The 14,929-nt window shown below is 39.5% G+C and overlaps 1 protein-coding gene across 1 annotated transcript; it reads left to right on the top strand.

Annotated features, from left to right (window-relative positions):
* Nucleotides 1-10: 10 nt before the first annotated feature.
* PDP1 (pyruvate dehyrogenase phosphatase catalytic subunit 1) lies at nt 11-8,520 on the top strand. Its single transcript, XM_008630706.2, has 2 exons — nt 11-105; nt 3,210-8,520. The coding sequence occupies exons 1-2, from the start codon at nt 45-47 to the stop codon at nt 4,859-4,861; spliced, it is 1,713 nt and encodes a 570-aa protein (XP_008628928.1). The 5' UTR covers nt 11-44; the 3' UTR covers nt 4,862-8,520.
* Nucleotides 8,521-14,929: the final 6,409 nt, after the last annotated feature.

Raw genomic sequence — 14,929 nt, 5'->3', positions numbered from 1 at the left:
TCGCCCTTCCTTCCCCCCCCGCCCCCCGGGCTTCTGCTTTGTGGATGTTGGTGGCTTCATGTTGTGACAGGAGAATGTGTGTATGTCCTGGGCCCAGGCGGATCGGTATGTATCTCCCTTCGTGGAGCGACGGGCTCGGGGGTCGGATGGGACCCGGGAAGGGGCTGCTAGGCTGGGCTGTGTCTGAGGGCCGAAGCCGAAGGGAAGGATTAACGGTGCTGCTTGTGTTGAATGCTTATTGTTCCTCCTCCCCCACCTCCCCGTCCTCTCTAGCTGGCTCATTCAGGTTTGTCAGGTGTAGGAAAGGCACCCGAGTAAGTGTTTTTACCCGAAGCCATGGCGCAGTGTTTTGGAGGAACCTGTCTGTGCAGTGTCAATTAGCCCTTATAGAATGGCTATAACGAGCCTTTATTAAAGAAAAGTGGAACACTTTTCTGTTTTTTTAGTGTAGTACTACAAAACCCCTTAGTTGACCATCTGACTCATTATTGGTCATAATATGTTTACAGTTTGAAAAATAACACTTGTACCCTGCTCTGGGCTTGGGGAGGTGTTTACACTGGATTGATTCTACTATCTTAATGAATCTTGCTTGAACTGTAAAATTTCTACTTCTTTTTCTTCTCTGCCATCTTTTGATCAGCCATAATGATCTTGGGATCTTAATTATTTAAAGGCTAGCTGAAGTGTCTGGTTATATTTGGGGCATCTGTGTTGTGGGGGTGAATGGGGGAGACTAACTTCCATTCAGGTTTGGACACTTGGAATTATGCATTTACTTAATCAACTTGGAATTATTGAATCTGGTATGTGAAACAGACTGATCTCTTAAACTGACACAGATCTACTGTAAATGATAAGAGCCAGGGAAAATGGGAGGCCAACTTTTTACTACTTTCTCTTGGATTTCATGTAACATTTGATAAACTAATGATTAAAAATCAGCAAAATATTCTCTGCTGGCACTGCAGAACTGTTACAGCAGCAATACATTTGTATTTTTGCTACATCATGGACCAACAAAACTGTCAGAACAGTTGAGGCACCACTGTGGGTCAGCACTGAACACAAATGCTGAGCAGTCAGGAGAACTTGATTCAGTGGGAGTCTAATGGGAGACCAGTACTGAAACTGAGGTGCTGCTGTAGGCCAGGCACATCCATAGAACCTTAAGGTTACTGTTCTGTAAGCAAAATTGTTGCTTTTCAATGTCACATGAAGAAATATGCATAACTGTTACCAAAATAGCTCCCATATAATTAGAAGGCAATGAATAGAATTTAAAATCTATATTTAGAGTTGAAGTCTATTGCTGTCATGCTGTGTGTGTGTGTGTGAAGCCTGGACTGGAGAAGCAAATGGCTAACATATATTCAGTATGCATCTGGAAGCTTGAGCCAATTCACTGCTGCTGGGTGTCTGGACTACAGCCCAAGCTCTTCCTGGTACCTGCACAACAGAAAACTTCAGTCTTCACAGCTGTCAGTGGGAGATTCGGGAGAGTCTTTGTCAACATACAACAGTCACTCACTAATACTGGGAAGTCAGTGGAGTGATAGCAACACAAATTCTCCTCTGCTTTCAGCACTTACATGTCATGTAACAGAGAAATGGGCTCCAATCTGGTTTACTTAAAAAGTACAAAGAAGCTTGGAGGGAAGAATGTGACTTGCTGCCCTTTTTTGAAACAGAGAGAATGGGGTAAAGCTTCATATGTTTCCAGACACTTCTTAGCTGGTCCAGGTGATCAGAATCCTATGGCTGAAGCTATGGAAAGCTTATGGAATGGGGTGATTGCAAAATGCAATTTCTCCTATGTTGTATGATCCTTTAGGCTGAGTATTTGGGCTTGCTGCCTATTTTAGTGGGGTTGAGTCTCATCTGAAATACTGGTATGCCTGCTTGGCTGAAAAATCCATTTAGTAGCTGAAGCACCTTGCATAACACAGCAATATCCATTTCTTCAGTAAAACAATATGACCTTTAGCAGTGCTGATAGATTAGTACTTACGATTGCAGTAAGCCTTCTAATGGTCTTTTCTGAGAAAAAGCTTTTATGATGAAACTTGATCATAAAAGCGAAAATTGAATTTGCCTTAAATGTGTGTACTTCACACAAGGCACAGTTCAACTCCATTCCACTCTGGAATTGTTTCTCAAGTATTACATTGTGAAAGACTTCCTGATAATGAGGCATAGTGAATAAGGCTTTTGAGAGGCACTCTCACTGATGTTGTGATTTGGTATGTAAATGGGGACAAGAAAGAGTACGCTAGCATACTCTTTCTTCAGGGAAGTGAAAAGTAAGGAAAGCTTTTAGATGTGGCAAGTAGCAGTAGAATATTTTTTCAGATATTAGTGGTTTATCTTAACACTGAATTAGAGTATTGTGCAAGCCTGTGTTCTAGACACGGAAGCAAATAATTTGCATACAGTCCTTCAATTGAGTAGCTTTTTAAAGTGCTTTGTAATCTTAAAATTTACTGGGATGGAGTAGCTGTTGGAAATATATATTATTTCCTTTCTACCTCTTGTACTTATATCTTAAGCTAGAAAGTTGCTGCATAGATTGCTGTGGCTATTTTGTATATGTCACACAAGTTTGAAGTTTTACATGTGAAAGGGGGGAGAAGAAACAAAACCTGCTACTGGCTTCTGATTGTGTAAAGAATATCCATTCTCTATCACCTACTGCTTGCTTCTGTTGTCTAAACAGTCTTCACTGTATGTCATCTCAGAGTTGTTTCTTGAGTCCTCCTGTTAGATGCTTTCTCTTCTTCTGCCTTATAGAAAGAGTTTTCTTCCTTGCGTGCCATGTTTGTCTCTGTCAGCTGTGAAATCACCAGGAAAGCAAATAGCTGTAAAAGTCCTGTGGCAATTATGTTGAGTGCTCCATGCTAACCATTGTGCTAAGTTGTTTGAAGCTTCATTGACTGTCTGGGTGATGCTTTCACTTCATGCCTGTTATCTGAGTGGGTATAAGAGCCAAAATACCTGTGCTGAAGTATGGTATAGATTTTTGGTTACAGCCCAATGTAGTGTCTATAAACAAGCACCTTGTAATGCCTTTCTTTTGTCAAGTCCTTTGAAGCTATGAACTCTATATAATAAGCAACTCAGTTAGGAGCTGTAAACATCTTAACAGAATTCTGGGGAAAAAAAAATCTGTTAGCTGTCCCACTAAGCATAGTTGTTCTCTTGTCTTTCAGCAATTCCAGTCCGAAGCTCCAGGCTGCCATTGTTGTCTGATGCCATGCCAGCACCAGCTCATCTGTTCCCATTGATTCGTAACTGTGAGATTAGCAGGATAGGCAGTACTGCGTGTTACTGCCACCATAGACATCTGTGTTGTTTGTCATCTCATTTTGCTCACAGTCACTTCAGATATGCACCGCAGAAGAAATTTGCGGCACTTTATAGGCCAAAGGAGCACTTTAATCACTTTATTCACACAAGGGATTATGCTTCTACACCACAGAGGTTTTACCTCACCCCTCCACAAGTCAACAGCATTCTGAAGGCAAATGAATACAGTTTCAAAGTCCCAGAATTTGATGGTAAAAATGTAAGTTCTGTTCTTGGCTTCGATAGCAACCAGTTGCCTGCTAATGCTCCGATAGAGGACCGGAGAAGTGCTGCCACTTGTTTACAGACGAGAGGGATGCTTCTGGGTGTGTTTGATGGCCACGCAGGCTGTGCTTGTGCTCAAGCTGTCAGTGAAAGACTATTTTACTACATTGCTGTCTCTTTGTTACCTCATGAGACTTTACTTGAAATAGAAAATGCTGTGGAGAGTGGCAGAGCTCTCTTGCCCATTTTACAGTGGCACAAGCATCCCAATGATTATTTTAGCAAAGAGGCTTCCAAGCTTTACTTCAACAGTCTAAGAACTTACTGGCAGGAGCTGATTGATCTCAACAGTGGAGAGACTACTGATGTGAGAGAAGCTTTAATTAATGCCTTTAAGAGGCTTGATAATGATATTTCTTTGGAAGCTCAAGTAGGAGATCCTAATTCTTTTCTCAACTACCTAGTACTGCGAGTAGCATTTTCTGGTGCAACTGCCTGTGTAGCTCATGTGGATGGTGTTGACTTGCACATTGCAAACACAGGTGACAGTAGGGCGATGCTTGGCGTTCAGGAAGAAGATGGATCTTGGTCTGCAGTTAATTTGTCCTATGACCACAATGCACAAAATGAACATGAAGTGGAACGTGTGAAAATGGAGCATCCAAAGTCTGAAGAGAAGAGTCTTGTGAAACAAGATCGTCTCTTGGGTCTCCTGATGCCTTTCAGAGCTTTTGGTGATGTAAAGTTTAAATGGAGTATTGAACTGCAAAAGAGAGTAATAGAATCAGGCCCAGATCAGCTGAATGACAATGAATATACAAAGTTTATTCCTCCAAACTATTACACTCCCCCATACCTCACAGCTGAACCAGAAGTCATACATCACAAATTACGGCCACAGGATAAGTTCCTGGTTTTGGCCACAGATGGGCTGTGGGAGACAATGCACAGGCAAGATGTAGCTAGAATTGTAGGGGAGTACCTCACTGGTGTTCACCACCAGCAGCCAATAGCTGTTGGTGGCTATAAGGTAACTTTGGGACAGATGCATGGTCTCTTAACAGAAAGGAGAGCAAGAATCTCTTCAGTATTCGAAGATCAGAATGCAGCAACTCACCTGATACGTCATGCAGTGGGTAACAATGAGTTTGGAACAGTGGATCATGAGCGACTGTCCAAGATGCTTAGTCTTCCTGAAGAGCTGGCTCGAATGTATAGAGATGACATTACAATTATTGTGGTGCAGTTCAATTCACATGTTATAGGTGCATATCAAAATGAGGAATTGTGAATTTAATGCAGTGAACTAGTTACCAAAGTTGTAACAAGGGCCAGTATGAGCAGCAAATAAAAAAAAATCCACCCAAAAATAAAATACAAAAAAGCCTTTGGCAAACAATTGTTTGTTTGCTAGATTCAGCGTATCTATTGTTCCTGCCTTTCCCCAGAGCTCTAAATACATGGGAAGTGCTATTGACCTAATACAAAACTTGACGTGTGTCATAGCTTGGGAAAAGAGGTTTTTGTAACAGCTTTGCACTATTGATTTCATGAATGCTGCTAAAACAATGTCTTGAATTTGGCAAATTTGGTTGAGGGAGGAAGTAGGATAAAGAATTAACTATCAAATATCTGGCTGTTCAAGAAACAGCTTGCTTATAAAATATCTGCAAATATATACACTTAAGTAAAAAGTATTGTTGAATTTTTTACAGGGCTAATTCTTGCAATGGTTATCTGTGAATATATTGTCTATTGTTTCTTCTAAGCAGAAGGTCACTTTAACCATGTAAGTCTTCAGTGTAGCAAAGTTGTCTCACTTTCATATGGACAATGTCATCCACGCAAGGATATTTGTCTAAGTGTTCACTTTCAATGCAGGTCTAAGCCATAATCAATACCTGAGATTCTGATACAGCTTAATCATATCTTATGCACGGTAACTTCTAAATTTCTTGTGCATTAATACTTGGCTGTGGGTTTCTGCACAACTTGTAGGGCAATAACATTACAACATGCAGCAAGATACCAGATAACTTTGTGGAGGACTTCAGTTTTCAGTGTAAAGAAACTTTCAGACTTTTCAAAAAGTCAGTATTGTTGGTTGAGGCTGTGTTTGCTTACCTAAAGGTTATGTCCTTCATGGACTCCACCCCTCTCTGGCGTTGCTTATCTAGTAAATAATTTTTCACCTGAAAAGACCAGGAAATCATTGCTAACCGCTTTGTAGCTTGCACTCATTTTCACTTTGGATATTTCAAAAGGTTGTATTGTTTGTCCTTCACTTGAACTCATATGTGTAAGTTGGGTTGAAAACTACAAATTACAAAAAATTGAAGTATGGCTTGTAAATAGCGTTTTAATTGGGAAACTCACTGGCATGCATGTGTATGTTCAGTGGCTATTTCTAGCAACTTCTTTTAGCTGTGTGTTTCTGGGCAGCTGGTATATGCATGCTTTTACAATCCAGAATGCTATCCCAGAGCCATCTCTGAAATGGGTCTCTCTGGCTTGGAATGGTTGAATTTGAGCTTAAAAGATTGGCTATACTTGTGTGCCAAAATTGTTGGGCTTGTAATAGTAAAAGTAGAGACTACTTGGTCATCATTGCATCTATTTTAGGTATGTTACATTGTATACAGATTTATTTTAACCTACCCCTAGGTTAAAAACTGAAATGCCCGCTGAAATACTAGTCCTTGATGACACAGAGAACACATTTACCTTTTTTCCTGGGTACTAGAGGACAATGAAGGTCAGCTTGTTTCACTTTACCAAGGTGTTTCAGTTAAAATACCTCCCTAGCCCTCATTATAGCTAGCTAAATCAACACTTTACTCAATTAACTGAAATATACTAGGTTTCTAAAGTGGCATTTTCTACTAAGTGTGTCTTGCCAATTAATGCTGCTGTTACATAGGCTGCACTTAGTTTGAACAATGAACCTGTCCTATAGTAAACATTGGCTTCTCAAACTCACAAATGCTATGTGTACTCAGTGGCCTGCAGCTTTAGTGTGTCTCTACCTAACCTTTATCAGCTTCAATACTGCTGTAAGGTTAATGATACCTAAGTTCACATTCAAGATGTGCACAACCCTTCTTTATTTGAAGGGAAAAGGGGAACTCTAAAATGCTTAGACAAGTACTGGCTGTTGACATTGCTTCTGTATGTTGTGTTTTGGTGACTGTGTCATTAACTAGGTCAACAGACTATGTTCTATCATTCAAATGCAGTATGTATCTCCACTGTTGCAGTATTTAACTTTCTTACTTTTTTTTTTTTTTTTACTGTTAAAGCTCTATTAACATGCATTGATGTATTTAACCTATGGTTGTTGATACAGATTTGGTACAAGTCATAGCTAGAAGAAATGCACATTGGTCCCATGGATACGTCTTTATTGAGGAAAAGCTGCTTTTTGTAGTAAAGATACTTAAGTATGGGGTCAGACAATATTTATATATTGCTTGGAGACTTGCTCAGTATGTATGCATCTGTGAAGAAACATCTTTTAACAGATTCCAATAAAATGATCAATTATGCAGAAATCCACGTGTATTGAGTTGATGTAGAATGTGATATCTGTTCTGCTGGGACTTTGTTCTTTTGTGTGTCCCCTGTTATGAATATATCAGATGGCCAATGAAAGTGAAGTATAAATGGAAACAAACTGAGAATTGAACTTCAGAGCTCTTCAATGCCACTGTGAGGCTCAATGCCACCCTGCATCAGGCATGAGGGTGCTGCCTCCCCCAGGCAGCAATGCTCAGATGCTTCCATCAATATCGCTGCATGTCTCAATTCCCAGCACCTCATGAGTACCTTCAGGGCCAGTGCTTCTGAGGAAGCAGCATCATTTCAGACCTTAAAGCTGTGTACTGTACTTTGTAAAGAGCAGTACAGCATTTCATAAACAGTCTAAAATATGTGCCGGTTAAATTGGGATAAGAACAAGCTGATGGTGAGCTAAACAGAAACAGCTCTTGTGCCACAGGCTGAGGACACATTTGCCTTGTCTTCTGCAGTGTTGCGTTGCAGAAAGTATGGTTATTGTGTATGTGAGGGAATGCTGGGATTACTTTTTCAAATAAGGATTTCACAGCTGCAAATGTGGTTCAACGAGGGAGGATGGCTGAAACTTGACAGTAAGCACAAGCTTCACCTTAATCTTTAAAACTGTTCTAGATGAGTGTGTCAGTTTAACAGTAATACTAGGTAAGAGAGGAGTGGGACATCTGTTACCTGTGCTTTCAGCTTAAGGCTCTGTTAACTCTGTTCCCTTGTGTTCAGTGGTATGTGTATTGTATTTGCCTTTGGCAGTATTTTACAACTACTCTTGTGGTAACTTCTGTATTCTCAGTTTACTAAGGTTGGAGAAGACCTCTAAGATCATTGAGTCCAACTGTTAACCTAACATGGCCAGGTCCACCATTCAACCATGTCCCAAAGCACCACATCTACATGGGCTTTTTTTAATACTTCCATGGGTGGTGATTCCACCACTTTCTTGGGCAGCCTGTCTCAATGCCTGGCCACCCATCAATAAATTTTTTCTAGTATACACTCTAAACCTCCTCTGGTGCAACTTAAGGCAGTTTCCTCTTGCAGTATCACTTTTTACATGGGAGAAAAGTCTGACCCTCACCTGTCTATAGCCTCCTTTCAGGTGGTTGTAGAGGGCAATAAGGTCTCCCTTAAGCCTCCTTTCCACTAAACACTAGCTCCCACAGCTGCTTCTCCTAAGACTTCTGCTCCGATGTTCATTTGCCCTCTATGTGTATGACTTTGAGTACAGAACTTAAATATTCTCACTTTCCACTCATTTCGTCATTGCAGGGCAGAGTTTTGCATATAGCAGACTTGTAAAACGTGACCTACACCAAGGAGCATAGTCTCAACACGAGGTACTGTTTGTAGTTAGATTCTTGAACATGAGTCCCTGTACTTAGAACAATTCTGGAACGAGAGAATGTTTTGTAACTATTTCTGATAAGTGCTCTGCAGAATGGCTAAGATGCTCTGTTCTTCCTCAGTGGGGAGTCTATTTGTGATGAGATTACCTGGCATAGAACTAGAAATTATCCCTCTAGGTATCTATGGTGACCTAAGCTCCCTGTTGCAATCTTATCTGGTCTCATAACAAAAAAAAAGTTTGCTGTCTGATTTGCACCAGAGGCCCTTGTGGCATAGGCTGCTGAACACTGTCTGAGTGCTGCTGCACAGCAGTCCAAGAACAGTGCTAGCACAAGGCATTTTGGGAGACCAGTGGAGTTGGCATCTTTTAGTGGATATGCTTGATCCTGTGTGAGAAACCTGTGCAGCTCCTGATTGTTTTTCAGTATTGTATAAGTAGAAACAAAATCTGTGGAGTTGGAATACTTTGAGGAAACACATAAGTTCACTTTACTTTTACCCTATTGTAAACAGTTAGATAATAAACATTATTTATGACTAATTTTTGGTGTTTAAGCTGCTGTCTTGTAAAAAACAAAACTTGAAACTAGTTGCTGAGTTGCTTTTACTAGGTGAAGTAGCTTCTTAGTAGAGGGTAAAATAATAACAGAGCAAATCTTGTAATTAATCCTTTAAATGGTCAAACTAATTCGAACTTTTGTCCTGTTTGGCATCCCATCTATCTGAATGGTGACAAACTACCCATGTCAGTTGTACAAAGAGTGTTGTTTCTTATTGAAGCTTAGGTAGGGCTGTATTCAAAAGCTTCCTTGACAGGTTTCCGTATTAATTGTTCACACCACTAATGTGGTGGTGGCGGCAAGTCCAGGGTTGTGTTTGCAATGCAATAGATAGGCCTATTGATACAATCCTGGTTACACCTTCTGTTTTATTTGCTGCTCCTGAGTATTACTAATAAATTTCTGGGTAGAAGGAAAGGGTAACTCGAATTTCATAACTGGATCACAAATGAAGTATAAGTTGGCCGGGGCATTGGTGGCAAAAACAAAGGCAATCTGAGATGCATAAATGGTCTGTTCTTACCTGTTCTGCAAGGTCTGAGGGTAAAAAAACCCCAAACAACTTATCTCATGTATTGATCAATGTGCAAGTCTTCTGAAACGGCATTTCTTGCAAATGACCCACCTAATCAGTCATGAAGCTTTCCAGGATTACATAAAACAGCATAAGAAAATACAGGCACCATTCAGTATATACCATGATAATCAAGTACTTTATTTTGTTTGTGGCAATTAAGAGGAAATTAGATTTTTTTTTTTTTTTTAGAACTTAACAAATAAAAGGAGTAGACTAAAAGTTCTCTACCTCAAAAAATCAGGGTGACCCAGTACAAGACTATTTTAGGATTGTTCTCCCTATATCATCTCTTTCTGTGTTGAAGGGAAAAAAAGGTGAACTGCGAAGTATGTATCTGTTCCTATGGTTCCTAGTCTGGATAAGTAAGTAATCAGTCTTATGGGTTTCAGGGGATGTTTTACACAGCAGACTGTTCACTCTCCTCATGGCCAATCTTTCTCTGAACACAAAAATTATGCTTGCTTTATAGACTTTCTATTAGATTTCCTAGATAGAAAATCCTATTTAATAAAACTTGTGAATGCCAAACTATTTTTATAGCATTATGAACAAACTGGTCAGTTCTAATATCCAATGTGTACTAAGGTAGCCTTTAATGTATTGCCTCACATCTTAATTGCAAAAACAATCCAGTTAGGGCTGTCTAATTGGACATCATGTCATGTCACATGATGCTGAAAGACAGGGAAAATGCCTAATAAATAGGGAGATCATTGATGTTAGCAGGAAGGCACCCATGAGCTGACACACAGCCATGCATTAAGCATAGTTTCATTCAAAAGCTCTGTATATTAATGAAATGAGTCTGTGAAAATTGCTATAAGCCTTTAGTCATTAATTCCGTAGTCTTTCCTGTTGCTCATCTCTAGTACTACTTTGCCCACTGTGGTGGTGCAACAGCTGGGCTAATAACTAGAATACCATTTTCCAGGATTTTGTGGATTTTATGCAAGGTGATTTAAATGGCTAATAGTAACTCGTTAGTGTTCCCAGGTTTAGGCAGCTGGGAGAGGAATGAATGTTGCTTCCCTGGGAGCAGCTTCTTCTAGAGGGGGAAAAAGTAAATCTTTCTCTTAACAAAACCTGAGTGCTGTACAGAAGACCCAGCCATAGCACAGTAGTGTTTGATAGGGATTTTTTACTCTTGCTAAGAAGCGAAGTGTATTCATTTGTACAGCATGCTACATGAGTGCAGCTACCTCCCTGCTACTCTGGAAGTAGCTCAAATGTCCCTGCAAAACTTGGTGTTTTCCTGTGTATGTATAAGCACTGTTGCTTATGGGCAGATCCCTTACCAGCTTTTTCTTAAGACACTTGGGTGCTTCTGTGTGTGTGCTGCATCCTGAGTGCTGAAGCGCCTGTTACAGGCGGTGGAGTCCAGCTGTCCATGCATTCAGTGCATGCTGTGGAGTCTCAGCTGTTCAGCCCATTCCACACCTACATTCAACTCCACTGAGCACAACAGAAATTTAGTCACCTTGTCCACACATAGGTAGCTCCACTTAGGTGTTTTCTGGAGACAAATCTTAAACATTTTTTCCAGGGTCTTCAGGTACAGTAGTCCTGAAGTTTTTGCATCTGCCACTTTTGCATAATTACTTTGGGTTTTTTATTGTCTTGTACCTAATGTACCTGTAATTAACCCTATTCTAAGGGCTTGTTCTTGCTCTTTGGTTCTTAAGGTATGTGGAAGTGCATCTCAAATGCCAGTGTTATCTTTTGTGTTGACCTAGGCAGATGGTGTGTAGGATGTCACTGCTGTGCGCTGTGACGTGTTGCTGTTACACCAAGGACTGCCTTTGTCTGCCCTGTTCAAAGCCCTGCCAGTGTTAACAGTTAAGCAAGCAGCATACGGTTCCCTTGGCATAACCTCTGAAGCCTGCACTTGGAATAGCGTTCAGCATTCCTTCTTGCCTAAGTAGGAATCTGTAAAGCTCCCAACACAGCTGATCAGAGGAATCTATGTTCTTCTATTTATTCTTTTACAAAGCTCAATCCTAAGAACAGCTCTACAGAAAGGATGATCCAGGCCTTTACGTAGTCCCCCTTTACATGAAAAAGAATTAAAATATCCTAAACTGAAGAGACAATGTCTTTTTACCAAAATAGTCTAGCTTGTAAAAGGCTGAAATATTAATAATTAAGGAAAAACAGAGCCTGAACTTACAGTTGATAGTACAGAAGGCAGAAGAGTCTTCTACCGGGTGGCTTGGCAGCACTGTAGTGTGGCAATGCAAGGCAGTCCTGTGTCTGTCTTCTGAGGCTGATCTAGAAATGAGCAATAAAGTACCATTCACTGCTTAGCAAACACTGACAAAAAAAGTCTGAGAAGCTGTCTAGCTCAATGTCAGACAGATAAACATAAAAAATGTGTAGATTTTTGACAGACACTTTGTCTTTCTAGTATTTGGGGCTTTTTTATGTTTGGACCGTATTTATGTAACTTCATGCCAAATTGTGCTCAAACAGGTGAAAAGAATCTATATTCTATAGAATCAATGTGTAAGAGACACTTCTTGCAGCTGAGGAATGAGGAGCTGACTACTCCTGCTACTTTGTGAAGAATATGTAAGGAACTGTTGTGAAAATCCAACTGGCAGAAAAATGCAGTGAGGAGAGGAGGTCATACAAGATTAGGGCCCAAAAATAACATAGGCTCTCCAGGTTGGTAGATGGCAAGCATTCAAGCTGGATTTAAGTACTGCATTTTAAAACCACTGTATCATACAAAATTTTGGGGATTAAAATTGCCTGAGTTATGACAAGGGTTCAAACAGTTGAAATATATCATGACTAAATTGATAAAAGACAATTCTGATGTCTGCTGTATTTGCTAACCTGTATTAAAATGGAAATATTGGAGTGTTATGAGTCTTACTTCTCAATGCTGCAGCTTAAAGGGGCATTTGAAATGTATCACAGCAGTGATACTAAAAGCTCAGTTCTGAAGTCAGAGAATCATAGAAGTCCCTTTGATATGAGATCAAGTGTTCCCAGGGTATGCACAGGAGGAGGGCTTGGAAACTCTCACTTGCTGCAGCAACTAACTCTTAAAAAAACCCCCAAAATACCACAAGATCTGTCTAGCTAAAGAAGAGACATAAAAAGCCCATCATAAGCTGTGAAGCAGTGACCAGAAAGGCAATAGGAAGTTAGGAGACAGATTCAGAAAAGCAACAGAATGTGGATTATTTCAACAGTACACAGAAATACAAGAGTGTGAATCTAAATTCAGGATAAAGTAGGAAAATGTAAGGGAGAAAAAACCTGTCATAATGTGTCTTTAAAGCTGAAATTGCACACATGAAAGAAAACTTAGGTGTGTGTCATAAAACAAATGCAGAAGGCAGCACAGTAAGCCAGAATGATGTCAGAGATGGCTGTGAAGAGAAAGGTCTTGCAGCAGTTATGGTTTGTGACATGGTCCTGCAAAAAAAAAAAAAAAAACAAATGGGAGATCAAGAGATCAGAAGTGACTGAATGTCTAAGCTGAAGACCAAAAAAACCCAAAACAACAAAAGCTGAACAAAGTACAGCTGCTGTTGTTTTGATTTTTAAATGAAGTTTACTTTACCATTTCTGTGCAAATATGAAAACAGAGACACAAGTCATCAAAACAAATTGTATGTGTGCAGTGCACATTACAAAACAGTACTTTCCTGATTTTTACATTGCAATGTCACCTCAGTACAGAAGACAGAAAGAAAGCTGTGAGTGAGGATGAAAGAAAAAAGATCAGAAAAAACTAAGAGGAAAGAAAATCAGAGCTGAGGAGAACTTGTCACTTATTTTCTTTTTCTGTCAGTCTTCTAATTTGAATGATGCCTGTGTGGTTTTTTTCAGAGGTTTGTGAGCCCTCGGGCTATGCTTGTAGACCGTAAAAAGTTAAGTTTGGCTTAGAATGTAGTTAAAAGCAACTACATGCTGACATTTTCAGGGTTGTTAAAATGCCAAACTGGGAGTTTCGCTCTTCTGCATTCCACCAGTTGCTGCCCAAATGAATGCTAATCATTGTGGCATTCCCTTGTTCAACAAGTTTTTCTCGTTCTCCATACCCCAGGTGAATGCTTCTATCCTGAAGACAGAAAGTTCATTTTGTCTATCTTAAATCACCCTCACCCAAGAGAAGAACAATGCTGCAAGCATGCAAATGCATGTCCATGTGCATTCCTTAAATGGAACGTCCTCAAGGCATTTGGACATCCTGCCAGTCCATCAAAGACAACTGGGTCAACTACTACCAAGAGGAGAGTAAATAATGAGATGGCTGAATTGTTTGCAAAACTGGGAGCATCACATGATGCCTAGCAGCTTCATAGGCAGAGAACTAAAATTTTTATCCTAGGATGACTTTTGGGGGTGTTTCATTTCCAGAAACTTCCTCTGAGATAAATTTAGTTGCCAGAATATTCCACTGGTGGAAATTTAGTAGAAGTGACTTATGTCTGTACTGATGGTGTGATTGTTTGGGCAGAACCTGCCAGGAACATAAGTGCAACATACATTTCAACTTTGCAATAGTAATTGATCAGTTATTGACTGAACTAAGCAGAAATTGCATTCTAGAGCACTTGATTAGCAGGGACAGTAATACATCCACACCTGACAGCAAAACATAACAGGAAAACAAAACCCAAAGTAAATAGAAAATTTGACTCAGATTTTAAGCTTAATAATTTAATGGGCAATCCTATATATACCATGACAATAAAAGCATTATTGGTCTGGATGAAAGTTTGTAAATATGAAGTAAAATTTCCTGTTCCAGCTGAAACAAAACAAACAAAAAAACCAACAAAAAGTCTAACACACCTAGAATGAACAAATCTTTTCCATTGTAAGTTCAAAGTTTTCTTGTAAAAGAAGGGTAAAAATCCAAAAGCTAGTGGTTAATAATAAGGACAGAGATAATGTTTGAGCAAATACCAGTTTTGATCTACTTTTGATTTTAGAAAATCAATAGACCTACTCAAGAAACAGGTCTTTCAGATGTATTTGTAAGAGAAAACTAAGAAGTAGCATAAGTTACAATGTCTGCAAAAGACATCATGAATTCAAAATGTGTATTAATTCTCATATGCTTAAATAGATTTCCAAAGATTTAAACAAATCAATTTGCTGAATTAGTCTTCAAAGAAGCAGTGAAGAGCAATATTACAAATCCATTATTTGCTAGTTTTATTTTTTTCTTAAAATTTAAGTTAAAGTAAACCATTATTTTTTTTAATTAGGAACTTGAATAAGACATTTTATATCTGTAAACTTCTCCTGAACATGTTGCATCAGATTTACTTTTCATTCCTTC

The sequence above is a fragment of the Corvus brachyrhynchos genome, unplaced genomic scaffold (assembly GCF_000691975.1).
Source record: "Corvus brachyrhynchos isolate BGI_N302 unplaced genomic scaffold, ASM69197v1 scaffold302, whole genome shotgun sequence".
NCBI classification, from domain to species: Eukaryota; Metazoa; Chordata; class Aves; order Passeriformes; family Corvidae; genus Corvus; species Corvus brachyrhynchos.
This window is presented reverse-complemented; position numbering and strand designations above follow the sequence as displayed.